Genomic DNA, 27,744 nt, shown 5'->3' with positions numbered 1-27,744 from the left:
TACAATTCCAGAGATCTCTATATTGCGCGTTGCTTTATCTTGAATGAATTGCATGTATAGACCCAGGCTTTACAAGTCAAACAGTCTTATTGAAGTATTAGTGGGTAAATATGCAGTCTCTATCCAGTCAGTTAACTAGTTTGATGGATTTCAGACAGAAAACAAGTCTGGGCAAGTGGGATGCTATATAATGAAAGTGTAAATCTGTTCAACTTTTTTCTCAAATCACTCAATGCTTGTTTAAGTGCTGATTTGATTTGTATCTAAGTGGAGAAGATGCAGTTGTCAAGTTTCAGCCAATATGAATCTTCTTCCTGCCTGCACATATAGTCTTTGCTCTCCAGACTTCCAGCCTGGGTAATAAATCTGCCTTTTGGGAGCCCTGTTGCAATAAAATTGTGAACCCCACGAATCTAAAGATCAGCGTTGATTGTGTCAGCATTAGGGCTGTCGGAAGCAATTTCAGTTACTCAGGAAATGCAGGCAAAACAATCCAGGGAATTACAGCCCAGAGTCAGTCGATGCAAGCTGATGTTCGTTAATGTAATTTTCTACTCCAGGAATTCCAGAGACTATTACAGGAACATCTAGATTTTTTTTTAATAGGACATGATTAAGAGACTTTTGTTTTCCTTTGTTTCGTGAGTCGGTTTGTTTTGTGATGTTTAGAAGATTGATTTGGGCTCAGCTCTTATTAGCAAGGCGATTGGCTATGTTAATATGCCCTGCACTTGTATAGAATAAAAGACTGTGCCAATTCCCTTAAGACTGCATGCTGTAGCCTTCAAGACAAGAAAAGGCAAATGGAAAAGCTTTCTGATTTGAAAGTAGTTTCAAATGATCTTCTTTTGTTTTGATCAATGTAGTCAGCTCGGGCACAGAGTTCATTCTGAAGGCTTTAATAAATGTAACTTTCTTTTTTTCATGCAGCTATATTCTCTCCAGTGGTTCTCAGTGACAAAATACATCTGATTCAAAGCCTTTTTCTTGCATACCTGCTGTCTTAATCTGCTTTTGCCTGTCTTCAGTCTCTAAATCTCTCTACAGTATACTCCATCTCTCACCTGTGTTACAGGCTTCAATAACTACAATGCAATAACTGATTACACTTTATTGCACAACTATTTCTAATTTGGTAATTTGCAAGTTCAGTGTAAACAAGGAATACATACTGTACCTACAGTATGTAATACATTTATTTACTGTTGTGTGTCCAAGGTATTTGTTTAACTCTAGTCATTTGTGCTGTTTTGTTTGCGTGACACATTGCAAGTGCAGTATACTCTAGCCTTGTTATTTTATTAATTTAATTTACCTTATTTTACTTGCATGATCGTTCCTTGTGTCTACATTTAATGTATTTCTTCTGTATTTTAAGTAACTTTTGAATAAGGGCACCTAAGTTAATTAATAATAAAATATTAAGTACCCAGAGCTTATGTACTCACATTCCCTTAAGGAATCAATAATATGGAATGAATTTATATTTTGCTTAAAGTAAAATTGTTATACATATATTGTTATTTGAAATATCAGGAGCTGTTTCAGGACCTTGGAGAGCTATCACAGCTTACTGTACATTAGCAGGAGAGAGATAAAACAGTTTTGCATTGCTAAAATGTAGAGAGATAACAACTATTTTAGCCTAAAATAATCAGTAATCCACACACAGTCTTACAAATTGTTACAGTTTTGTATCATACTTTTTCCTGAATTCTTGTTTCTTTTATTTCCATAATATTAAATGATCATTCTTGTAGTGCAAATGTCTTTAGTTGTTCTTCTCTTTCAATACATTTTGTATTATTCATCATCCTATTCCTTTGAGGGTTGGAACAAAGCTCGGAAAACCTCAAAGCATGTAGTTCAGTAGGAGGTACCTGATAAAAAAATAATTAAATGTACAGTATGAATTCATCCAGTAGAACTTCCACAATTTAACATAAGCGAGCAATGCTGGAGCATGAATTCAGAAGCAGAGATATTGATGAAACTGTCATTTTGCTTTTGTAAGAACACAAAACAAGAAAGCTGCAAGGTGCCACAGAAAATCAAGGAAGCTAATTAAAGAATCCCAGTAGACATTTTCACCTTGTTAGTTTTCCACAACACTGGGAGTTTTTTTCCTTTTATACAAGAAGGTACAGTATGTTAGGCATAACTTGACAAGAAATAAGTAATTCAGTGTATTATGACTGTAAAATGCAGATTTTGCTCCAATATGTCTATAATGAACGCAAGTGAGTTCTGTAAAGGTTTCTTCTTGTAGTCTGGCCTCAGTGGCTCAGAAGACTTAAGAAGCTGATGGAGTAATCTGTAAGAGTAATCTAAGTAATCTTTGTGTAAATTAGATTAATTTACAGAAATGTGAATAAAAGTCACCTATTTTCTCCCTCTCTTCACTTTCAAAGAAATCTCAAAGAAGTGCTGTGGGCAAGAAAGTGCTGAAACTATGTACAAGCGTGAATGTTTTGATTAATAATAATGCATTAATAATGTCCATCCTGTGATAGCTGAGGTACATTTGCATTATCTGCTTGTTTCAGGCAAAGTATATAAACACCCCCCAACCCCCCCCCAGTGTGTCTGTACTCTGTTATTGTTCAGGTCTGTTCTCTCCTCTCAGTTATGGCATATATCTGTATAATCAAAGAAAGAAAAAAAATCGTTAACTGCTTTCAACAGATTAATCTGGTTTGAGGCAAGTCATTTTTATTGCTTTGTGTGGAGAGAAGTGCTAAATCTTTCATGATGCTGCCAGGGCTATATTCACTCCAAGAGTCCGTTTAATAACCCACGTGGAGCTCTTGTCTTAATATCCTAGTCTGCTCCCTAAGCGGTCTCATTTCCTGGCCAAGGAGAGCCCAGCATCCCTGTTGTTAATACAGTATATTCATGGCAGGAGCTAGAAGGATCTGGTAGATGGCCCCAGGCTACTAACAGAGAAGATCTACAACACACAAGGTTTACTCTGTAATTTTCTCATGAATGAATTTCAGTCCCCTATTTCTTTTAAGGTGTCTTTCTGGATGCTGTCTGTTTTTTTTTTTTCTTGGATGTGTGTTTTTGGAATATGCTGCAGGCTTGTCTTCATGTGCACATCTTCTATTTTCTCTAGATTTTAATTAACTTAACTGAAAAGGCTTGATTACCGCTTGAAGCAACGTTTTTCTCAAACATCTTGGTTTTCATGCTCCTTCTGCTGAACCCAGAACTGAGAATGACTGTTGTGATAATCATTGACTAATGGCCTGTCCCAGAGATCCGTTATTATAAATGTGAAATTTGTCTTGCTTTTCATCAGTAGCACGGGAAAAGTCTTGGCCCTCTGTTCTGCCAGGTTCCCATGTTCCCACTTGGTCTTGTCTGCAGGGCCATGCTCTTCAGAAAGCAATATTTTCACTTTCTCACTTACTGCCCCAATCGGTTTTGTTTCAGGAATGCAACCAAAACAGACCGAGGTGATCATTTGTCAAAGGTGTTAAAAATACACATAGTGCTGTGTCTTTCATGCATGCCGTGAGGACTGATGTGAACTGTTAACAAGGCATGTGAATGTGTGGTTCATAGAATGTCTTTTCAAAACAGTCTTACATGTGAGAAAGTCCAGGTGTGGAATCTGAAGAGTATAAGACCATTAGTCATAATGCTTCATCAACATTTTCACCTGAAGTCTTCCAGTGAACCAGCTTCCTCAGCAGGGTCTGGTTGTTTGCTCCAAAACAAAAATACAGCACTATGTCGAACCAGCCTACCTTTTTTTCTTATCTAGAATACTTCTGCTCAACGTCCATTTTTGTTCTGCAGTCCACATTTGTAGTCCACTGTGCTTAACAACTCCGGTGTAATTGAGTCATTTAATCTGTTGATTAATAAGTATACAAGTTACAAAACTACAGGTGTTTGCTAATAATCGTAAGGGAATACAGTCTAGGGTAGTCTGAAACCCGTGAAGGTTTTTTTTTTTACATTTGGAAAAGCATGGCATAACTATCAGCATCAGACTGATAATTCCTACAGCAAAAATGAAAACGGTTTCATATTTAAGAGATGGTTTAAGAAACCTTTATGTATTGAATGGTTTGAAATCTAGATTTAAGTATGTGGGACCTACAATTATCCAATACTTTAGACTTATTACTTTGGAATGTATGGAGATAATGGAATTAATGTAGGTTTAATTCATTTCTATTTTGTCTCCAAAGTAGGAAATTATTTAGCAGAATGCCTGATGTTTTCATGTTACCACAGTCTGGAAGAATAAGCTCTAGAAATATACAGTACAGAGCTCTTCATGGCAGAACGATCATTTACTTTTTCACTGGAGAACCTAGATATCATCCAAATAGGGCCACCTGTATTTGTTATTAGACAATGAGATGCATTAGAAATCTGATGTACAGCACTTGTATTTGTTTGTTTCATGAAGTTACCAATATGGTATAGTAAGTTCTGCATCTCCTCCTGAATGAATGTGTGTTGTCAAGCATCATTTCACTGCCTCCTGTGAGCTCACAGCATCGGTGGCTCTCCTAAGACACTGGAGGAAGATCAGAGTCCTAGTAGTAAAACTGTTCAGCTCACAAATGCTTTGCGGGTCACAGGTGTTGGTTTTGGCAAGCTGCGCAAACCTGAGCTACCTCCAAAAGTCCAACACAATACTCAAACCAGTTATATGGTTCCTTTAGTTGAATCCTGGTCTCAGTCAGCTTTAGTTACAAAGCCCAGATTCAAGACAAAGATCTTATGATAGGATTCAAACTGCTCTCCAGACAAGTGTACAGTATGTACTGTTTAAACCCCTATAGCTGCACTCAAACTGTTCTCATCAGTTCCGGCAACATGCAGTGTATTTGGGTTTGCTGACTAAAGATTCTGAAGAGGGCAATACACTTTTGATTACTTCAGAGTATTTGTATGAATTGTTGCAACATTTTGTTTATGTAGTTCTTATTTTTTCTCAGGGTAAAATGTACTGACAGTATCGAAAGTTTTCTTGTTTCTGCAGCAAAAAGTGTCAGTGTCAGCAAAGTCCGTCTTTCTTAAAAATAACCAATCTGTAACGCCCTACACCGACAACCCATTTTTTAAGCTCTCAAGATAGCAGTGGGCTAAGGTTTCCCAGCAGTGGCAGTATAATCCAGTGGTATTGTGTATGAAGGATTTATGTTGTTTATCTCGGCTTCTGTCAAGTAACACTGATGAACCCTGTAACACTGATGTTTGCAGGGGGGGCCATGGTGTTAATTTCAGGATCATCGTTTCTAATTTATGAGGGAAGTTTTGCACAAGCAGAAGAGTCTTATTTCTTGAGAGCTTTTAAGGAAACCAGGACATGAAGCAATCATATATTGCAGCAATGTGCAAGACACACAGTGTACAGCAGAGCGACGTACCAAGGAAAAATAAGCCTTGAAGAATGCTTTAATGAGACATCAGAATTTGTACATGGGGGGAAACAGAATACACTACACTCAGTACATTTCTATGGTTAGTTGAGATTTTACATAAACAGCCGTGATGTTTGCATTTTGACCTTCATTTGTTTTAGTTTTTTGGGTTCAAATGAAATCTTATTTTTTCTTCTGTGCAGACGTCTTCCATAGTTGACTGAACGTCTGCTTTTGTGCCATTTCTCCTAATTTATTAATGGCTTCATGTTTTGCTTTTATCCAGATCTATGATTACATGTATAACGCTATTCTGTACATTAAAAGCCAGAGATTCATTTGTTCTGTACAACTAAAAGTCTATCCTGATTATTCAGCACACTGATTTACAGTGTTTTTAGGGAGGAATTGTTGGTTATAGTTTAAAACAGTAGTTTTCAGTATTTTTTTATTTTGCTTAGTTATGAATAATCTCATGATTTAATGCTAATCAGGATTTAGGTGAAAACTGCTGATATGTGTAGACATACCAGGCACGACAGAATCAGTATGAATCTATTATCTCCTTTTTATTCTATTCCATCCCATGTAACAGTTAGATTAGTTGTGCAAAATGGACCAAAGTGGAGGGCTGTCCTTTTTTCCCCAGTTTGTGCTGTCCAGAGTGCTGAAATTCTCCCTGTAACATTGTCAGCAAGTTTGTGAATCTGCAAACTGGGAACACATTGCCTAATCTTGAAGGTTTATTGAAAATGAGTGAGTTCTGTTACTGCTGATCTTTCTTTCTCTCCATGTTACATTTTCAACTAGCTGGCAGCTTTCTTGGGCAGTTCCTGAACTTGCTGGAAGACCCCATAAACCTTGTTTGTAATTCTGAGTTTTTCAGTGGAAACCCAGCTTTAATCTGCTCGTTACAGTCGGTCTCCAGGCTTACTTACCATGCTTCCTTTAGGCACATTCACCCTCTATTAATTGCATCTTTATTCCAGTCCAGAGACATACTGTTGGTTAATTTGCTTCAGGGAAAACTGGCCCTATGTGAGTGTCCCCTGCCTTGCGCCCATTGCTTGCCAAGATAGGCTCCAGCTCCCCCCGCAACCAAAATGAAACAGTTAGAAAATGAATAGATCGGTATTTAATATTGAATTCCATTCAGCCTGGGAACAATGACTTTTCTTAGCAGCAATAAATAAAATAAAGTATGGCCCATGTAAGGCCTTCTGCATAAAAGTAGGTGTGGAATAGCACCTCTCCACACACAAACCTCTAGACTTCATATGTTCTTTTAGTGCTTTTGATATGTTCGCTTCAGCTTTTCTCACATCCGGACATGGCCTCTTTCATGCACACAGTATAGCCTGACAGTTGAGAACAGTAATTCGATCAAGACAGGCCCAAGAGTGTGGGCTCATTGGCTGGTTTCTGTGGCAAGACCCAATGAAGCTCTTTGTGGCTGCTGTTGAGTTCTTAGTGGCCTCCAAGGTGACAGTCTGGACAGAGCTATGCCTTTTACTTGTGGAAGATCGAGGAAAGCCTACCATTCCAAAAGAATAACGACCTAGAAGTGGCTGACAGACATGCAGTGATCTCCTGTGAAAGATGGGCATTTACATAAAGCACGACAGACTTTTTTAAGAGGCCACATTCACTGAATCGCCAAGCCTTCAAGGGGCTTCTCGCTGACAGAACGCCAAACCTCCTGAACATAATGACACATTAACCTGTTTGAATTACATAATTGTTACAAATGGGGGGTTATGAAAATGGTGAAAATCAGGAATTGGCCGAGCAGTTAAGTCAATAAGTAAAATAAATATTCCTAACCCCCAACTTGTAAGTGATTTCTCCAGAATATACCCGAGCGGTTGGTATTAGTTAGAGGCACTTTAATTCGTTGTTCTCTGACACAGCTTTGGTGAAAAGAGTAATAATGTAGACACACTTGATTAAACAATTACTTATTAAAAATGATGATACAAACACACAACACACAAGTTACTATATTTACAGTACAGACAAGGCATTTCAGTGGCCTAACATCCTAATCACCCAGAAAACCCCAGACTGCTACTAAGTTTTAGAATCTTAAATAATGCATACACAGGCCAAATAAGGGAGAAGCTGCCTTCTTAATAAATGCAAAACAACCTGCAGTTAAATCTCTCTCTCTCTGCAAACAAAATAAATGGAAGTCTGTCTCCCTGTTCTAGAAATGCACTCACAAGCAGGAACGTCTGTCTTCAACCGAGGAATCTTTCACTCGGGAAACCCGCACAGTAAACACGCTCAATAGCAAGCTCTCTCTAGCAAGGTTCAAATAGCTCCAAACAGCTTTTGTCAGGACGATCATGAAATCGGGGCTCTTGCCTGACACAAGCGTCGCGTTCCAACTTCTTCCCTACTCTTTCTCTTGTGGTCTCTCCTTCTTTCTCCTCTTTTCTTCTCTTTTTCTCTCCCCTTTCTGTGATCTTATATGGTGTGTATCTGAACGGCACCCTGGCAATCATGTATCTACACATTAATTAACCAGGTAAACCAAGCTAAACTTTACAATTGATTTTGATCATGGGAGCAAACATCCCTTCTGCTGACAGCGGACAGTTTTTACACTGCTAAGTGTAACACACTTTTTCTAAACTCCTAGAGCCACTTCATAGTCATCTACAGCTGTAACATAATAAGATCCAATGTTGTTTTTGCATAACGCCCTTCACAACCACTTTTCACTGACCTCTTTCACAGTTGTTTGCACAGACTGCATAAACTGGGTTGTACAGTACAATAAGTCAAAAAGAAATAAGTAGTGCAGCATAGAGTAACACTGTAACCTTCAGGCTCGGAGAAGAGAAAAACAACTCTGCGAGGAGACAAGTAATTCTCTGGGGGTGCACGGCCTGGTGGTCTGCCTCTCCTCCAGGCAGGAGCTGTGTATAAAGAGTCTGTGAGAGGAAGTGGGTGTGTCCCAGTCCTGTGGGTCGATCAGTCTGGGATCCCTCATCTTATAGTGCAATATCCCTGTCTAGCTAGGGCAAGTGCTGTGAAGTGGCCCAGATCAACAGTAACCATCACATCACTTTATTAACCCTTTACAATTTCTTGAATTAGGAATTTGTCTTTTCGCATACCCCAGCTTGCTGGAGCAGTTGGGGTTACGGGCCTTGCTCTGGGGCCCAACAGAGTAGGATTCGTCTGCCGGCTGCAGGATTTGAACCGGCAACCTTCCAGCCGCAGGCGCAGATCCTTAGCCACAGAGCCACTGCTCCGCCCGGGGCATATAATGCAATACGCCTCACATAGAAATGTCAGTGCCGAGAGAAGGTTAAGGCAAATAAGACACCATGGAAAAAACAGTCACATTACATTAATAGTCAAAATACAGAACAAATTACTTTTGACTCGTTTGAGCCCCTCATCCTCATAGAAAGCGTCAGTCAATCTTTGATGCACAGAACTGTAGCTGTGCCAGTTGCATTTGTGCTGTGTATTTTAATAACATTTAGTATACTGGCACTGACAGAAAGGGTGTCACATGTCCTCAGTATACTCAGACAACGTCCATAATGTGTTGGAAACAGCAATCCAAGTAAGCTGCTCTAAAAGCTGGGCTTTTTCATGCTTAATCTGTACTTTTGACTAATTGGAAAAACCCAACTCGTGAGGAAAGTGAAGGCAGCCTGTCACTTAGGCAGCAGTGTGAGCCAGGGCAGGAGTCGGCACTATCGTGCAGCTCCAGTGTTTCACCATCTCAATGGAAATTGCACCTGTGACAGCGTGGAGTGGGCTGTGCCCACACTTCACTTCTAACAGCCGAGCTGCATCTCTGACAGGCAAGGCTATTAATAAGAAGCGGGGGTGGTGGGCAGAGAGGGTTTTGAAATGTAAAGCTTCATAGGAGAACATTTTCTAACGCCTGTTACAATGATTTGCATTCCCACTCGGAACTGAACTGCAGACAAAGAGAGTTTAAACTGTGATGTGTCTCTGCTAGAGCAGAGCCTCACAGGTGTGTCTCTTTAGCAAAGTGCGACGCAGGCTTACTAATTCAGTTCAGTGCTTTTTGTACCACAGTCTGGGTACCGTAATAATATTGGCCAGTGTGACCCTTTTCTGAATCATAAAAAAAACAGTGTTACTGGAAAGCCTCTATCTTAGAAAAGTGGTGCTCTTGTCTGCTCAGGGGTGGTTGTCACAGAATCACTCTGTATAATGGAGTAGTCTTAAATAGCCTGACCAATTGTGAGCTGTTTGCTCATTTTTCTCTTTCTGGGTTGGGGAGGGAGTATACAGTACCTCCATTCCTTATTTTTCACCTTTGAAGAGGCTGGTTCCCATTAACATTACAGAGCCATTGTCATTTGGTTGTATTCACATCTGTTAAAGGGACTACTCGTGCACAGCAAGGCACCGGTGGCAACAAGACTCGGTAAAACAGTCACCAAACATCACATTTCCAACATTGTTAGTTGCAGTCTGGATGTTAATGACAATTGAAGTAGGCAAAGGAAGGCACTGCAGACATCAGATGTGTTAAAGCAGAAGTGTTTGAATCAAGCCATGTAGAGTATGTGCCATTTCCTCCATTTTGCTTTTCCACACCATACAGCAATGTTGTCACCCAGGGGAATCGCTGATTAATTATTCAAGACTGGTAGATCACGTGTCTTGGTGACAGGAGGTCAGGGGTCACGCCTCCCTCTCTCCCTCTTTCACTCTGCTCTGTACTCCTCATTTGTGAGCTCAAGCCAGGAGATCTGTTCAGCATACACTGTCAAAAGCAGCTCATGCGCCCGTAGGAACATACTTGTTTTTCTCATTTTGAGAAACGCTAGAGAGGTGTGAGTATTTGGGCTATATTGTAATCTTTTCTCAGAGTGTGTTGTGACTTCAAGTAAAAGCTTCAAGTCATGCGGAAACATATTACACATGAGACAGTTGCTGGAGTGCAGACCTGCTACAGAGCACTTGCCCTCATTTCTTTCCCTTTCAGTGTGTCTCTTTTTATAGGAACCGCCTGTCACTGATTGGGACTGCAGTCACCTTTGGGCACCACAGTATTTTGGACAAAGGGTTTGTTTATCCCGCGTAATTCTCTGCCACAGAGTTTCCTAATGATCCTGTGTGTCGGAATAATTCGGACCAAATCCAGCCTTTTCATCAAATCCCAAACCTAGGAATACTAGCAGGGTGGTTTGTATAAACACACAACACAGGGTCTTAAAATGCTATCAGCTATAGTGCTGTCCCATCTGTGGCTTTTAAGGTTTGTTGTTGCTACAGTATATTCAAATTACAATTCACTCAAATAAATACTTCGTAAGTGCTCTAATGGCAAAAGTACTCTTAATACGCCAATGAAATGTCTACAGAAGGTGCTTTTATAATTTTATTCAATTTTTACTAGAAACCGAATGTGAAAAGCACATAAAAGAGTTCTTGAAAAATGGAACCAACTGACATGAACCTCCCCTGTATAGGCTGTGCTGGTGTGGTGTTGCTACTAGTCATTCTGCAGTTGTCTTTTTCATGTAATGCCAAGTTAATTTCTGTCTCCTCTGCAGTTGCCTGGCAGAAAGCAGGAGAATCTGTCAGAAGCTGTAATAGTCAGAATAACTGTTTTGCCAGGCAAATTGAAGCCCCATTACAGTCGACATTTGGGAAATGCATCATCCATATAACATTATATGAGGCATGAAGCAAATGCAGTACTGTTATTTCATTACCGATAATGCCAATTTGTTAAGGAGCCATTTATAATAATTCTGTTTCCAGAAATATTTTTTACATCCCAGTTAAATTAACCTGTCTTAATAGCTTTGACCCGCACTGGGAGGGGTGAGGACTAAAACGGAGGTGTACGATTCATACTGTGAGCCGAAACCTGCCTACAGCCGAAAGCACCAGCCTTAGGGAGTGATGCGTGTTGCACAAAACAACAAGCCGAGCTTTACTGGCCAATTTAACTCTCCCCCATGGATTCTGTGAGGCTATTTCTTGCAAAGATGATCTTTTTAACCAGGTTGTTGAATGATGAACTGTTCCACGCAGAAACACTGATTTGCCAAGTTTAAAATGGTGCTAGAAATTGGAGATTGGAAACTCTGACAACACTGAAAACAGGTGTACTGCTTTAACTTCAACTTCTGTACCTCCTGAATGATTCTAGAGTTCAAGATAGTAAGACTGTTTAGCATTCGCTTGTTTTTGCTGGATATTTGTTTTCTTCTTCTTTTGGACAAGTATATTCCATCTGATAATAATGCTTTCTAACACGTTTCTCACAAACTGCGCTGGGTGGTGTCTTATGTTATTGTGACAGCAAGCAGCAGTGTAAATGAGAGACCTGTCTCCAGGTCCACTTTCAATCCAGAAAAACAATGAAATCGGTCAGTGGCTGAGGCGCACCTACCCAGACACTGCAATTTCTTCAAGTCCTAGGCGAGCACAGTCTGTTCTCCCACCTGGTAACAAGATATTGTGTGAACCAAGTTGTGAACAGTACTTTGTTGAATTTAAAATACGTTTTTTTTTTTTTAAACGTTTTATGTTTGTTCTGAGAGCTCCTTCAGAGGCTGGCATTTTCTCGCTTTAAAGCTTCCCCTTTTCAAAGAGTAGCACAGGCTGGCCTTGAGAAACAATAATGCCTTTCCCATTGGCTTGGCAGGCTTCTGTGAGGCACAGAAAGGATGCAGATTGATAGGCAGTGGCCTTGGAGGGTCTGACTTATTAAACCATTTGATGGATTATTCTGCTCAAAAGAGATTTTATTTCAAATGTAGCATTTCTGTTTTTTTTTTTCTCCTTTCTGAAATGGAATGAAAACCATACAATGGTATTTGAGATAGCTTTCGGAGTGTTAATGACTGACATTTACTCAGCAACAGCAGGACAAAAAAAGTCTTAACATTCAAGGTGTCAGCAGCCAAATTTGTTTGCCTTTGAGAACTAGGACTGCCAAACTAGAGCAAATTTAATGTAGGTTTGACCCCTGGTTCAGCCTGATTTTATGTCCTTACCATTTCCTCTCATCCACTTTGTGTTTTTTTTATACAGTAGATAGGAACAAGCAGTTTCTCCTTTGGAAATGACGATTAAAGTTCTACCATTTCAGATGGTTTTGGGGTTTAATTATTTTCTCCTTAATTAGGGTCTTATTCTGATGGTCAGTGACTTCAATTCCTCATAAGATTTTAAAATGCGCCAGTGGTAAGTGAAACCATTAAAAGTGAAATAGGAGAATATTAATCTCAAAGTTTCTAATCTAATTTGTAAGTACAAGAAGTGCAGTTTGTTAAAAAGCACCATCTACCTTTGACAACAAGACTCCCTGCATTCAGATTATTATAGGAAATGCAGGCATTTGCAAAGATGTTGTGCTACAGAATGAGCCCAGCACAATGAGCAGGAATACAGAGTCCTTGAGCCCAGATGTACAGTGTGCAGGTCTAAAGGATTTTGCAAGATAGCCTTTCCTCTTTCCCACAAAGAAAGAAAAACAGTTTTTGTGTGGTGGTATAAAAAAGCACTGATCACATAATCAGTTGAATTCAGCCTTTAAAAAAAAAAAGTCTGCAGAGTCACAATAATGAAGTAGATTTAACTAAGTTATTGGGACTTTTTTCCAACCCTGGTGATGTCCAGATGAAGCCAAACCCCAAATGTAAGAGGAACATTAAAATGGCCCATCCTCATTGAATGTTGAATTCTGTGAATGCCAAATGCACCGAGCGCCCGAGACGGTAAACATGACACTCCTTCACTCGGTGTGAGCTAGTCCTGTGAAGGAGAACTTCAGACAGGCTGAAAATAGCACCTGGTCCACTCTAAGATGGGCACAAGGTTTCTATTTTTGCCTGTAGGCCTTTTCCCCCCTAATGTTTTGACCAAAAGGAAAACTTTGGTGCTCTTTGAAACGAACTAAAGAAAAGATATATAAATATATTGTATATGCACAAAATATTTTCAAAAAGTCCTCTGCTTTTTTTAAACCAGCACCAAATGGTCAATGTTCAAATGTATGTACAGTAACTGGAAATATATTTGAAAAACAATGTTTTCTTACAGTCAAATCAGAATTATTTGTTAAAGGGGATTTTAGTCCCACTTTGTTTATGTGGCTCTAAAAACTTGCTCATCCATCCTCAGTTTTCAGGTAAGCAAATAGACTGCCTTTAGCATAGTAGTTCTTCCACTTCAGGTTTTATATCCTACAGGTGCTTGTGATCAGAATAACTGAGTGGCTACAGCGAGCGTGTCAGTGTTAATTGAACTGAGAGCATGTGTGTGATGAAGTGAATACAGTATGTTAATTGCAGTACATGTGCAACAAGGCAAGACGAGGAGGTGTACAGGGTTTTGGGAGCTAGGTTTTAGGGTATCAAGGTTCAGTTGCCCTTGTTCTTGGAACAGAAACAAAATCAATGACGCATTCAACCCTGTTTTTCGGTGATTTCACTCTTGATTCCTGCAGTTACAGAGGTTTGAGCTGTACAGCAGGGCGTTAAGAGCTTTTAAGTGCTCTCGGCTGCAGGATGATTACCGTGCTGGAAAATAATGGCTTTGAGCCGATTTTATATTTTTACTTCTCTTTATTTTAACTATTCCATCTCTATTGTGATGGGCCATGTCACATACAGTACTTCAGCGCTGTCTAAAACCAGTTGACACAAATTTCATTCTTTAATCAATCGATTGCTCTACTTTGGACCCCTTTTTGCATAGTTGTTGCTGTTTAGATACGGATATTTATGTTTTTGTAGACAATAGACACACAAAAATAAAAAAAATAAAGCACTTTCACGGCAGTGTAGTGTTTCAGACCAAAGTCCGGTTGTGTTTTCTGTCAGGGTGTCAGCGTGGTGTGTGCTGGAACTGAGGGTCCACAACTCCTGGATGTGGTATTTTCTCAGGAGAATCATTCCGAAGTGCTCTGGGGCCTGTCAAGAATCAGAATGTGCTATTTGTGATTTAGCAATTGCTTTAATGTTTTATGACATGTTTTATGTGTTCTGTGTAATTCCTTTGCCATTGTTTCCTGTTGTATTAGTTTGCAGAATGTAATGTATTGGTGGTTAAAGGTACTCTATTCAGTCATTTGGACATTGGCATTGTCCTCATTCTGTATAGTTCACACTACAGTATGAATGTGCATATCTAGCGCCTGAGTGGGCCATCCCCACTTTCTCAAATGAGCTCAAATGCAGCATGAAGAAGTCTGTCTCTGTCTGTCTCTGTCTGTCTCTGTCTGTCTCTGTCTGTCTCTGTCTATGAGTTCATTCACTGTGAAATCTTAACTGTTGTTTCATGTGGGTTAATGCATTTTACTTCTGTGTTCAACTGTGTATCTAGTAGCTTAATACATTTACATTATGGGGATTCAACAGGGCTAATCTTGGACCTTATTTTTGGATTTGTCTCCATAAACCTCTGAAACATTATATGTGTTGTCTAAAGTAGACATCCATTAAACAATATTGTCGCTGTCCTATTATCAAATACTGGGGTTTCATGATCTATATGGAAGTAGTGCCACCTACTGGTCCACCAAGATCACCACCAGCAGCAGCTTGGATATTTAGGATATATACTTAGAAGCATAACAATCAAATCGAGGAATGTTGAATAATATACTATTAAGGTCTCATTTACCGTGTACACTGTTACCACTTTATAGAAATTGTATGGTTGCTCTGGAATTGGTTCAGGGAAGAGCAACTAGTTACATTCCAGAGCTTACAGTGATGACCTACAGGCTGAAGGAACCGTTCAGAATTTTTTGTTTTGAACAGGGAAAATTCTGAGGGGATCCGGTACAAGTATTCGTTATCATTTAAAAAAGGAAACCCAGTGGACTTTAATAAACAGTGAAACACAAGGCAGAGGACACAAGTTGAAACTATGTGGAAGGGCATTTAAAATCAAGAACAGGAGGCACTTGTTTTCCCCAAAATATTGTGAGACTATGGAGCAAGTTGCTTAGCCATGTTGTTGAAACTGCGGCATTCTTTCAAGAAATGGCTGGATGAGATTTTCGGATCAATGAGCAGTGGTTACTATTATAATGTTATGAACCAGATTTCTTTAAATCTCTAGAACAATCAGTTTTTTAAGTGTGTGGTTGTACATGATGCCACAAACAATGTGAATGTGACTAAAACACTGACAATACACACAGGCAGTACAGGGAGAAATTCTGCTCTACTCCCCAGACCTAAATCTTTCAATTTGATGGTGTACTGTGTAAATACAGAACTTCGTATTTGAGGAGTGGTTCAGGTGAATTGCAAAAAAAGATGTTAATTTTTTCCTTCTCTGCTCTCTACAGTGACAGATGAAGACACAGTGAAAAGATACTATGCCAAGTTTGAGGAGAAGTTTTTCCAGACTTGTGAAAAGGAACTTGCCAAAATCAACACATTCTACTCAGGTATGTGTCTTCTGTAAATTTATAACCAGATATTTAAGAACATGTTTGGTAACACATGTTAATAGATACTGGGGTTTGGAAAGAATGCTTGAATGGTTTATTCTGAAGTCCTAAACATAGTGTTGAAATCCTTAATCTCTCAATGTGATAATACTGGTGCTCATACCTCATAAGCCACAGTAGCATTGCTCCATTGTCTTTTGGGGTATTTTTAGTGTCCTGAAACTCTGCTGTCATTACAAGCTACCCCATTGGAGGATCGTGTGTTTCAGAGAGTGTGCAGTGGAAAAATCACATATGATAACAAAAATTAAGTTTCTACTGTATATTACTTCTTCGGAATCGCCACAGTATCATTTGGCACTTTCAGTGCATGCACAGAAGATGGAGACCACACTCGAGTCAATAATATTCAATAAGGGAATAGTGTTTTTCCAAGTTTGACTGACATAAAATAAACACTGAGAGCTGTCTAAAAAGCATTGGGCAAGAGCTCACTGTTTTGCGGTCATCCATTCCTGCCAAGATAAGACAAGTAGGCCACCTCAGATTAAATACGGAGATACATTTATTTTATAACATTGATAAAAAAGTGCTTGGGGCAGTTGGGGAGGCTCTTGGTGCTGCAGAATGTTTATATTTGTGCAAGTGGACCGTGGCTTCGAAAAGGTAGAGAAAATTCCTTCTTGGTCCTTTTCTTGGCCTGCCTGGGCAGATCTTCTCCCTCACAGCTTACTCTTTCACTCTCCTACTCTTTGCCTCTGAGTGTTTTCTCTCTGTTATACAGTACTCCCACCTCTGTCAGCCTCTCACCCTCTTTCTCCCACAAAATACCCGTTATCAGACACAGAGTTTTAATGTGGCAGCTGGCCCTTTCTCTCTCAAAACACCTGAGGCTAGTCACCCATCTGTAGCTTTTGTTACTGTATGTAGAGCGTTCTTAGTTATTTTTCTCCATGAACCCTAAATGTGAGGTCTTTCTCATCTAAACTGAGAATGTTTGCCGCTAACTTGGCAGACAGAGACTTTGCAGTGCACAGCCTTTCAGATAGTGTTATGAAATCATAAGTCCATTGGAGAAAGATGAAAAAAAGGCATAATGTTTTAACAACTGTCATGTAAACAGTCTTTCTAGCCACTGAGCAGCAGAAAGGAATAAAACATTTATCCATCCAAACCAGGGAACTGTGAAGAATAAACTTAAACAATCAAGACTCAAGATAATCCTGTTTCCAGGGTGCCTAGAGTTTTGTACAACAGTCTTTTTCCACAACTCACCTACTTTAAACACATTTATCCTCATTAATCTTTCATCTTGGCAGCAAATCTTTCTTTTGTTATTGATAAGAAGTGCATGCTGTCTTCCTTGAATTTATTTAATGTAATTGTCATTTAAAGCAGCTTTTGTTGAAAATTTCCATCTTTATAATCATTCTCTTTCTTGATGAAGAAGACAATTGTCTTGATATCTGTACTTAAAGACAGATTGCCACTGCTTTTGAAACGTGTTTAGACTTAATGAATTAATTATGGAGTGTTCAGGCCATGAGCTACAACGTAATGATAAAATGTTGATTTTTAAATACCTTTTTTATTGGCCGCATATCCACATACTGTGCTCTTTTGCAAAATCGATTCATCTCTGCACACAGCTGCTTCCTTTTAGAAACATGTCAGCAACTTTAGTATCTTGGTATGTAATTGTGAAACTGTGCAGCTGGAAATTCCCGAGTGAATGTTAATGAACTTTTTAAAAACATTTTGGATCATGTATACTTCATCATAAGTGCATAGCAAGAATTTATATGCACTGCGCTATACACACGACATACTGAACCTGTATGCTGCACTAGCGCAGGTTGTGACTGCTGGTACAGGCTCTGTACAGATACTATAAGCTGGTGCTGTATATGGAGCCTGGTCTTTCCTCTCTGCGTGCGTCTGTGTGAAGTTTGGGACCTGTGCCATCCAGCAGAGTTTGTCTCACTGGGAAGGAAAGCGGCATGTCAGCCTGGACCAGCACTGTGTCCAGGAATGTGTCGCTGGGGTGGGACTGACTGGGAGAGACGGAAGTTGGGATTCGGGCCAGAGACTCTCATGTTACCTAAGCGCACTTGGCAAGAGGTTGTTAAACTGTTGATGACCTTTGTTCGCGGGCATCCAGAGCCTTTGATTTAATGTTATTGCAGGCTAATTCCCCCATCCGCTCCCCTGTAAATAGACGTTGCACTGTTGCCACACTAGAGCTTTCTCTCCGCTACACTGACATCAGGAAGCTTCGTGAAGGTTGAGGGGTTTCTAGGTGTGTTTCCATCACCAAATCCTTGGGAACTCAGGTGTCGCCCTTTTCAGATTGACTGTGTTCTGGCTGCAAAGTCCAGCCCTGCCATTCCCCTCCATTAGAGAGTGTTTGATCTTTTATTGTGTGTTTGTGTCTTTTTCTCATGGGTTATCTTAGGGGTGTTCTATTGTTAGTTATTAGGTTAAAGTGTAAAATAATTCACACTTTTAAATAAACTCCATTTAAAACTTTATTGCAACACCTCAACCCAGTAGGTTTCCTCATAGTGGGTATACAGGGGGTGGATTAATTTTAAAGCAATCTCTGCAATTATTTCTGCATATGTACGTTGTTAATTGTGTATATATACTTTATACGCAGGATGTTGATAGTTGGTTTTGTAAGAGAAATTGGCATCCTGTATAATAGAGCATTCCAGCTCTCTGATCAGTTCACTTTAGAGGTATTGAAGCAGTAAGCTGCATGGCATTTAGGAAAACAATATAAATATTTAAATCTCTGCCTGTGCTCTCAATCACATGTATACTGTACATTTAGAGAAGAACATTCATTTGTAACCCAGTATTCTACCAGTTTCTAAAAATCGAAAGCAGTTATGATTAAACAAAATCTAACCTTTGCTTTTTCAATAACCACTGTATTCAATAACCACTTAACCATATAATACTATTGGGATTAGATGCTTTGATCTCTTTTCAAGTTCGTTATTAAATGTCATAGCATTATAATCTCAGTTTTGCTATTTCCCAGTCTAGATCTTTTCTTCATTTATTGCAAAAGAATTGGAGTTTGTCTCCCTTGGTATAACATATTGGGAATTCACAAGCAGAATTGCTGTATATTGTAAAAATGTAAATATATACACTGTAGAAGTCATTTATAGGCTTATATATTAATTGAAAAATAATATTGAAAATAATACTTAGGTCTGAGCTTTAGAGACACCTGTAGGGGCTATACGTAAGCGCTCCCTATTTAGCTTATTATGGTTACATGTATCAGTGATTTTTTTTTTTTAATTTCCTTTTTGGCACTGGACACAAAACCTGAAAGGTTCTCAGGAGAGAAGCTGAATTCGTAGTCACATGTTGTACTGCCATCAAAAGACATGAAACAAAATAAATTAAGGGGTAGATTAGAAAATGTAACCATTTTAGACATTTAAACCATTTTTTTTATATAAAAATCCTCAACACCCTCCACTCTCTCCCTTCCTCTTTGGATATACAGACCTGATGTTATTGAGCCCCCATACCCTGTGCAGTTACATCTGGAGTTGAGCAACACTCACTCCTGTGTTAAGACCCCTGACATCTCTCGCAGTGTCTCATCCCACTGTGGGAAACTAATGGAAGAACAAAGCTCAGCCTGAACCTGAAATGAAAGAGAAAGATGTGTGTGGTTGGTGTCTTTGGAACAGATTGCTTTTCAATTTCATTTTTTAAGAACATTGGAGGTATGCGTTTCACAAAAGAGGAATGAAAACTCGACCGACTTGTTGTGTGGTGTTTTTGTGGGGTCCTAAGATGAGTCGTGTATTAGGACTCTGGGCCCGTGTTCTATAGACAATTGGCTAAACAGGAACCCTGCGTATTTAAATCTTTCTGCAGTGCTGTGGAAATAAATACAGAACAGATACAGTACATGAGGTGCTGTTGCTTATGTACAGCATATAAAAAATTTCCAGATGAGTTTTGTTTGACTTTCTGGTACGCCATCAAAACTCAGTGCTTGTATTACTAGTTGGGAAACAAGCATAGAACAAGTGGGTTTGTTTTTCAAACATTAACAAAGCTACATCTTTGACTCACAACAAACTCAGTATATTCCTTGCAGTAATTTTGGAGGGTTCTTCCTGAGCAAAAATCACACTTTGTAATGCTTCATGGTAACAGGTTGATTAAACAATGCACTCAGTATATTTGTATTGTCATTCTGTGTGGTTATTTTGGGAAGCTCGGCAGTTGTTTTCAATGCCTGATTAAATCACTGGGGCTGCTCACACTATTTTTGCTGCTGTGCATTACATAATCGCATTAGGTTTATGCTGTATTTTGTCTGACCACTATGCTTCACACCACATTGAGAAATGTCCTATCATAGTCACCCGTGTTTCGACAGAAATGCATTAGAGTATGGGTATGGGTCTTATGGGTAAAGACATCTGCAAAAGGATCAGATCAAACCAACATTAAAAATAAGTAAAAATATAACAACGAAAAGTGCCCCTTCTACAAAATGGCTGCTAAGTACAGTAATTCACTCAGTTTCTCTGCAGTGATGGAATGCAGTTATTTTCCGAGCTTCACGGTTCATAAATGCTTTGTGTTATACAAGCCTCTGCCACTTTTAAATGAATGCTGCACCCCAACCAGTAGCAGAGGGGCTAAGTTTGTCATGGTAACAAAATGGTACTTTTATTTAATCAAACAAGTCAACTGAGAATAAATTATCATTGAAGCTGAACCTGGTGAGTATACAGTATGTATTTGTACAGAAGGGCATTTTATATGAGCAGTCTGAATTACCTTGATCAGGGGTGCTACTGCAGCTACTCACCTGAGATTAGATCCAATGACTGTCAGGTCTGCAGTTCAAACCCCTAATCGCCGTGTTGCAGCATCTTTGCTGTTGTGTCACAGCCATGTGCAGTATTTGATTCCACTTGTCCCCCTCGATATCCAGAGAAGCTTGCTGAAGCCCAGCGCAGGTTCGCCACCCTCCAGAATGAGCTCCAGTCATCTCTGGACGCCCAGCGAGAGAGCAGCACTCCGCCGGGCCTGCGCCGCCGCCGCAAGACCGTATTCCACCTGTCTCACGAGGAGCGAGTCAAGTACCGGAACATCAAGGACCTGCAGCTGGCCTTCAGCGAGTTCTACCTCAGTCTCATCCTGCTCCAGAACTACCAGGTGTGTCAGCCTTTCCCGTTGCTGAAGAGTCTGGAAAGCTTTCCTTGAGATGTCCACACTGCGTCTTCCCTTCCTCTGGTAGATTGTGGGTCTGAATTCCTCTTGCAGCAGCGAAAGCATTTTTTTTCCCCATTGTCATAGAGTTTGTTTGCTTGATTTGAATATTCTTGAGTTTCGTATTACATCCTCCTCCAAAGCATCAGTATGAACCAGATAAAGGTTACAGTTGACACTGTATAAAACACTATATAAAATAATTAAACACTTGCAAAGCATCTGTACAAGAGAAAAATCTGGCTGTTAATCGATAGTAAAGTTTTTTTAATGTCTGGCAATGTTTTTTATATATAGACCAGGATAGTAGACTTTGTGGGACTTTTGAACATTCTGTACTTACACAAATGTGTCTGTGGTAGGGGAACAGTTTGCAGTTACCCACCTCTCAGGAGACAACCTGCTTCATGGTTACTCGCGCGCTGAGTTCTGTGAGAGGAAGTCACTTTCTAGAGCTGAATTGGGCTTTGCATCACAGAACTTGTGCAAGAGATTATCCTGAACGCAAACGTCAGTTTCATTACAGTTACAAAAACTGACCATTGGAGACATGAAAAAGGTTGATATCTTATATCAGAAAACGCAAAAAGAAAGAAATTTGAGATGCACGAAATTAATTCTTGGGGGGGGGGGGTGGTATCTATAAAATCTTTTACTGCCATTTAAAATGGAGGAAGTATGTACTGTACTATGTAGCCATAATACAAATGCTATGATAATCTCAAAATCTGAAAGTTACCCCTCCGTTGTGCCTTTAAATAAACAAATGTCCTTTTACAGTAACACACGGGAGTGATCATCTATTGCTGTTTGTTTCCAGAATCTGAATTTTACCGGATTCCGAAAGATCCTGAAGAAGCATGACAAGATCCTGGAGACGCCCCGTGGGGCTGATTGGCGGGTGGCCCATGTGGAAGTGGCTCCGTTCTACACCTGCAAGAAGATCAACCAGCTCATCTCGGAAACGGAGGTACCGCTCGGTGTGGGCCCGCACCCTCTTTTTAACATCGGGGCCCCGAATCGGCACGGAGCGCTGGAGCTGACCCCCCCTGCGTGTGTGTTTCAGGCGCTGGTCACGACGGAGCTGGAAGGTGGGGATCGACAGAAGGCAATGAAGAGGCTCAGAGTGCCCCCGCTAGGGGCAGCGCAGGTGAGTGTCGCTGTCAGCTCAGAAAACCGCTGACAGAACTCGCACCGACTTTGTCCTTTTCTGATCTGCTCGCCAAAGACAAGGCCTGCACAGGGAATTCAGGGCATTCAAAAGTATCCTGAGTAACCAAACATGTGTGAGTGATTAACCAAATTTAATTTGTGCTTGTAAGCTGTTAAAAATAGATGTTCTTTCTGAAAAAGGACAGGAACATAAATTTATAATGCTCGGGACAAAAGGGACAAATCTGTTGTGTTTTTCTGGGCAGTTGTGCCATTAAAAAGCACCATGAGAGTTTAGCAGAGTAAGACCAAGGCTTTTGTTTTGCCTGTCCGTGGCACTGCAGGGTTGTTTAACATGGGCCAGCAAGAGAGCAGCCCAGGAGGCAGCGAAGGATGTCCTGAGTGCCAGCCGTGACAGGAACTAATTGCAGTTTCTCTTCACCCCTGACATATAGAGCTCAGCCCATTTTCACGTCGTTTTTTTTTAACGTGGAACCTAAATAGATGCTCTCTTTCAGATCCAAAGTTTGTTTGTTTTTTTCTACTCTACAGCTGGAAAGGAAGGACTTAAGGGGAATTAAATTCTCAGCTGAGAAGTCACTTTTCACTCAGGATGTGGCTCAATCCTGAAGTCAGGCTGGGTGTGTTGTGGGGGACAGTGAGCTAATCCGATCTTAAGAGACACTGACCTTCGTGACCTTCTTTACGATAAAATGTAAAATTTAGTTACACTCTTGAGGCATCGACTGTTTAGTAATTCACCTCCCAAGGTGATCTAACCATTTTCTCAGCTTTCTTTTTCGGGAGCTCCAGTGTCTAAGGCAGAAGGTGTCTATGGTCTTCTAGCCACCATTACCCTTGTTGTACTCACGTGAACTAGGTATTTGAATAGAAAATCAAATCACCTTTTGTGCAGTATGTCGCCATCAGTTGCTTTTAGAAGAGTACTCATAACATCTGTGGGCTAATCCCTGCTTTATAGATATCGTCCTTCGTAAAGGATCCAGCACTTGTAGTGTATATTATGGTTCTTGGAGAAATACTGAGGTCTAAAGAAACAAACAGTGCCCTGCTATTTCCAGTTAGGTGTGCTAGGAGCCCGTTTTTGTTTTTTGTGCTTAGCTTCACGCCAACAGTTCTGATCTTAAGTACCCCATATTCAGCTATCTAACAAATTTTATATTATAAAATAATCTTGACAGCTAGATATTGGAATGTGAGTTCAAGGACTAGCCTCACAGCGTGCCCTTATAAGTGGTTTGAATGAATTGGTTGCACTGTTTTTGCATAACCGTGAATAAACGTTTTTGGAAAGTTTTCTAATTGTGGCAGCAACTGCTTTAGCCATTCAAACAAAAACTGTAAACGGGACTAAATGCAGGCAGTTTCAGCCAAAGTTGAGTTTTGTAATTGTTACAGTGTTATCTGTATTATTGAAGAACTGCCTTGTTTTATTTGGTATACTATGCTCATTCGTTAGTTGCTATTTCTCTGCAGGTGATCAACTGAGGTTGTAGAGTTGTGATAACGCGTCTCCTGTGAGTGGCGCTGTGAGCTGTGTCTCTTGTCTCTTCCAGCCTGCCCCTGCCTGGACAACCTTCAGAGTAGGACTGTATTGTGGAGTCTTCATTGTACTGACTGTGACATTCCTTCTGACAGGTATGCTCAGAGATCCTTCGAAAAGCTGTCAAACCCATCAGTCTTGTTTCCCAAGGCAGAGTACGATGTTTCGAATTCAGGGTGGCTATCACTGATTTTTAGGGTGGCTACAGATTTCCCTAGAACTACCACCGCTTAAAACGGAAAATTGTAGGACTAGATTATTATTTTTATTTTTTTGCAAAATGAATTAATATTCAATTAATGTTTCTGTTCCCTACATTGGCTAGCCACTCGCAATTCAGGAATGATCGCACCAGATAGAGTATATAGACTTTTTTACTGGTTAAATGTGACATGAAAGCTCAATAGCAGCAGCATCTCTTGTTCCCCATCATCCCATCCTAACCCCCAAGTGCTCTAAGAATTCCAGGCTATACCAAGGACACTGTCGGTTCTGCCGCCAGATCAGTGGCGCTTGGTGAGACAGCAGTGCATCCAGGGTATGGTCAAGGATTGTTCATAACGAGGGGAAAAGATGGCCTGATGAACTGGACCAGTTGCAATAAATTTGCTTCAGGGTAGTGGAAAAAAGACAGTAATGCAGTCACCAGTTTAAAGTCCTCAGAGGTTAGTTTGGAAGTGTGTCAACACAAAAGAGTAAGGAGGATGAATTGGGTAGAACCCCAAACCTGGACCAGAATGACAGCAAAGCCTCCTCTTCCATTCGGCATTAATGTAAAAGAGACTCCTTACCAGGAAGAGGAGTGCTTCTGGAGAACGGTTGTGTTTCTAATTAAAGCTAAGACCCTGGCAACACACATTGGGACTGTTTGTTGTCTGTAAACAGTTCCCTGAGAAGAGATGACATTTAGTCTGAGGCCTAGAGATAAAATAAGGTTGTTGGGTTTTTTTTTAAAGAAAAGGGAAAGCCACTTTGTGCCTGCAGACAAACATAAACAGCGCAGCAAACAGCGCAGTCTAGTGGTGGGAATAGCTCATGGCACCCTTCTTCGCTTTTACAGTGGCAGATTAGTTGACTTGCCACAGTGGCCTGAGTCCTAGCAAACAGCTGGGGCAGGGCTGATGCTGAGCCGCTTTGCGTGGCAGGAAGATAAGGTCCCTCCACTCTCCTGACACTGGAGCTACGTGGGGCATTTGCACTGTAAATTTCTGAGGCATCAGGGTCAGAGCTGGCACGAGTGATAAATGCCACACACGGCACCGGTTTAGTTTATAGTTACAAGGTGGCCCTCCTGTACCACAGGCCTGGACCAAATTAAAACTACCTCTTCATTTTCTTTATCAACTCAGTGAGCAAAACAACTGTAGCTCATTTTTAAATAGAGTTTCCCCTCAGAAACAATTTTTGAACTGTGAGTATTTATGTTCAACCTTTACCCAGGTCTAAATTGTCGAGAAAGAAGGAATCTATTCCTGTACTACAATATTAAACGAAGTAGGGTTTATCATTTATCTTCTAGCTCGAAGGATCCGAGTCGTGAAGCATTCTGAGCTCTCGGTATTTACAGACCTTGTTCAGTACTTTTGTGTCATCATTCTGAAATAAAGCAGATTCAACAACACCAAAGAGGTTGTGTGAGAAAGAAAAACGACTTCACCACCTCATGTCCTGTGTAGCACATCTAGTTCTGTCTTACTGAAGCAAACGCTGCACAGGTGAGGCCAGAGTGCCTGAGGCTCACTGCTGCCTCCCCTGAGAGCTGCCTGCTGCCCCCTGCAGGTGTGATGACGAAGGAGCTCTCCAATGTCTGGCCCCTGGTGCGGATCTACAGGGGGGGCTTCCTCCTCATCGAGTTCCTCTTCCTGCTGGGTATCAACACGTATGGCTGGCGCCAGGCGGGGGTCAACCATGTGCTGATCTTCGAGCTCAACCCCCGCAGCAACCTCTCCCACCAACACCTTTTTGAGGTGAGACATCCCTCCCCCCCACCTGCCTGAGACACTGCGATAATAAACATGAAAAATAATGATACATACCAATATTACAATATAAAAAAAACAAAGAAAAATATTGTAAAAACATAATTATTCAAACATGCACTTATTCTCTTGCAAGGTAATTAGACTTTTCATTTATCTCTGTGTACTTTTATTTATTTTTATTCCTGCTGTTCTTTTCTGGTAAGTGGAAATCACCTCCATGAGTATCACTCTAAACCCCTTAGCAGAAAAAAAGCTGCAGTTCAGCCTTATTTTGCTCAGATCTCCTGGACAGGAAGCATAGGACCTCTGAGAGCCGTGGTGTGGGTGTTAAGGGCTAATTATCACACTTCACCAGCCCACTAGTTACCTGTGAGTTAGGAATTATTTGAGAGATTTTACTGCTCTGTTAGAAAACATTGTATTTTAAATACCCTCGCACCAACTGCATCGCTTTGTAACTTGTAGATTGTTCTTAATTGCAGTGTGTGCCGATATGGGAAAAGATAATTCAGTCTTCACACAAGCATTTCTGGGTCTTTAAATCGCCTTTAAAAACGTGTGATCATCAAGTTAATATTCGTATTCTGATTAAATTAATTTAATTTTTTTATAAGCTCTGAACTGTAGATGCCGAGTTCAGTTTTCTCTGCCTCTTAAGCAAGGTATGGTGCCTTGAGATGTGTACTTTGTGGGATGTGCTGTCCTGCTAAAGACGGCAGCGTTGCCAGGTTGAAGCTTGTTCTCAGCCGATCTTGGATGAGAAGGCTGGGCCTGGTTGGCAAGAGACCTACTGCGAGACCAGTAGGTGGCACTCTTCCCTTTGGAGCAGTGCCACAGTATTGTGACCAAGGACACTATATGAATGCAGGCAAATATTAATTCAGCAATTCTTGTGTTATTGTGTCCACAGATCGCTGGGTTCCTGGGTGTGCTTTGGTGCGTCAGCATCCTGTCCTGCCTGTTCTCCGAATACATATTCATCCCCACGCAGGCCAACCCCCTCATCCTGTATGGCTTCATGCTCCTCTTCCTCATCAACCCCACCAAGACCTTCTACTACAAGTCCCGCTTCTGGCTGCTGAAGCTGCTGGTGAGCACGGAGCTGCTGGGGTCTTCTGTCTTTTCAGTTTGCTTCAGGGTGAAGAGGCAAACCAGGTTTTCTGTTTGTAAGCCAACAACTGGAAGCTCAGAACCCAAGCTTCTTAACCAGACCGTTGTTCAATAACGGCTCAAGCAATCATAAAGTAAAAACACTGTGGAACTTTTGGATGATTTATGGAGCTTTGAGCTTCCCAGTAGCTCCTTGCATCTGACGAAGTGTCAAGAGGTTTTGGGTTTCTAATGTGTTATGGCCAGTGGGATAAAGTTTGATTCAGGCTGGCCAAAAGTTGTGTTAGTTTCATTATAATGTGTTTTAATGCAGATCTAATAGTGTGTCAGCTATAAAAACATACTCAGTGTGTCAACTATAAAAACGTACTCAATGAATTGATGCGGCTACTTCAATTATTCACAGTCAAGCTCAGCCAATAAACTTTAATTGGTTACTGAGGCATTTGGTGCATTCTTTGATCTAATAGCTGGGCTCAGGCAGGTTTTTTTTAAATATTTTTTATTGGTACGCCACACGAGTAACAATATATTTGCAGTGCAATGCAGAGGGCAGCAGGGTTAGGTATAATAAAATGCGGCATCTTTCCTCCAGATGCTTCTCCTGTGACTCTGAAATCATTACTCGGATAAATCTATCAGCACATTTATTGCCTCAGCCTCCTCTGTCAACATGAGCCGGACTGGAGCCAGAGACATCTCTGTCGCATGAAGCTGCAGAGTCTGTGCTTTTTTCACTATAAATCAGCACTAAAACACCAAAGTAAAAAAAGTAAGCTTGTCAGGCCAAATACCTAATTGTTATTCACTTAGTATGATTTATGTTATTTTTTTTCCTGCCTTCCTGCAGAAGTAATG

General features: G+C 40.5%; 1 protein-coding gene across 4 annotated transcripts in view; it reads left to right on the top strand.

Moving 5' to 3' along the window:
* xpr1a (xenotropic and polytropic retrovirus receptor 1a) overlaps positions 1–27,744 on the top strand; it is a 160,888-nt gene that overhangs the window by 97,593 nt on the left and 35,551 nt on the right. For all 4 annotated transcript variants that reach the window (XM_069194341.1, XM_069194342.1, XM_069194340.1 and 1 more), the window contains 7 exons: positions 15,712–15,813; positions 20,801–21,024; positions 21,899–22,048; positions 22,145–22,228; positions 23,808–23,889; positions 25,574–25,761; positions 26,687–26,866. In XM_069194341.1, coding sequence (XP_069050442.1) covers positions 15,712–15,813; positions 20,801–21,024; positions 21,899–22,048; positions 22,145–22,228; positions 23,808–23,889; positions 25,574–25,761; positions 26,687–26,866 — 1,010 coding nt within the window. The remainder of the gene's footprint in view (positions 1–15,711; positions 15,814–20,800; positions 21,025–21,898; positions 22,049–22,144; positions 22,229–23,807; positions 23,890–25,573; positions 25,762–26,686; positions 26,867–27,744) is intronic.

The sequence above is a fragment of the Lepisosteus oculatus genome, chromosome 9 (genome assembly GCF_040954835.1).
Source record: "Lepisosteus oculatus isolate fLepOcu1 chromosome 9, fLepOcu1.hap2, whole genome shotgun sequence".
In the NCBI taxonomy this organism is placed as follows: Eukaryota; Metazoa; Chordata; class Actinopteri; order Semionotiformes; family Lepisosteidae; genus Lepisosteus; species Lepisosteus oculatus.
The sequence above is the reverse complement of the archived record's forward strand: the minus strand, read 5'-3'. Positions and strand labels throughout refer to the sequence as shown.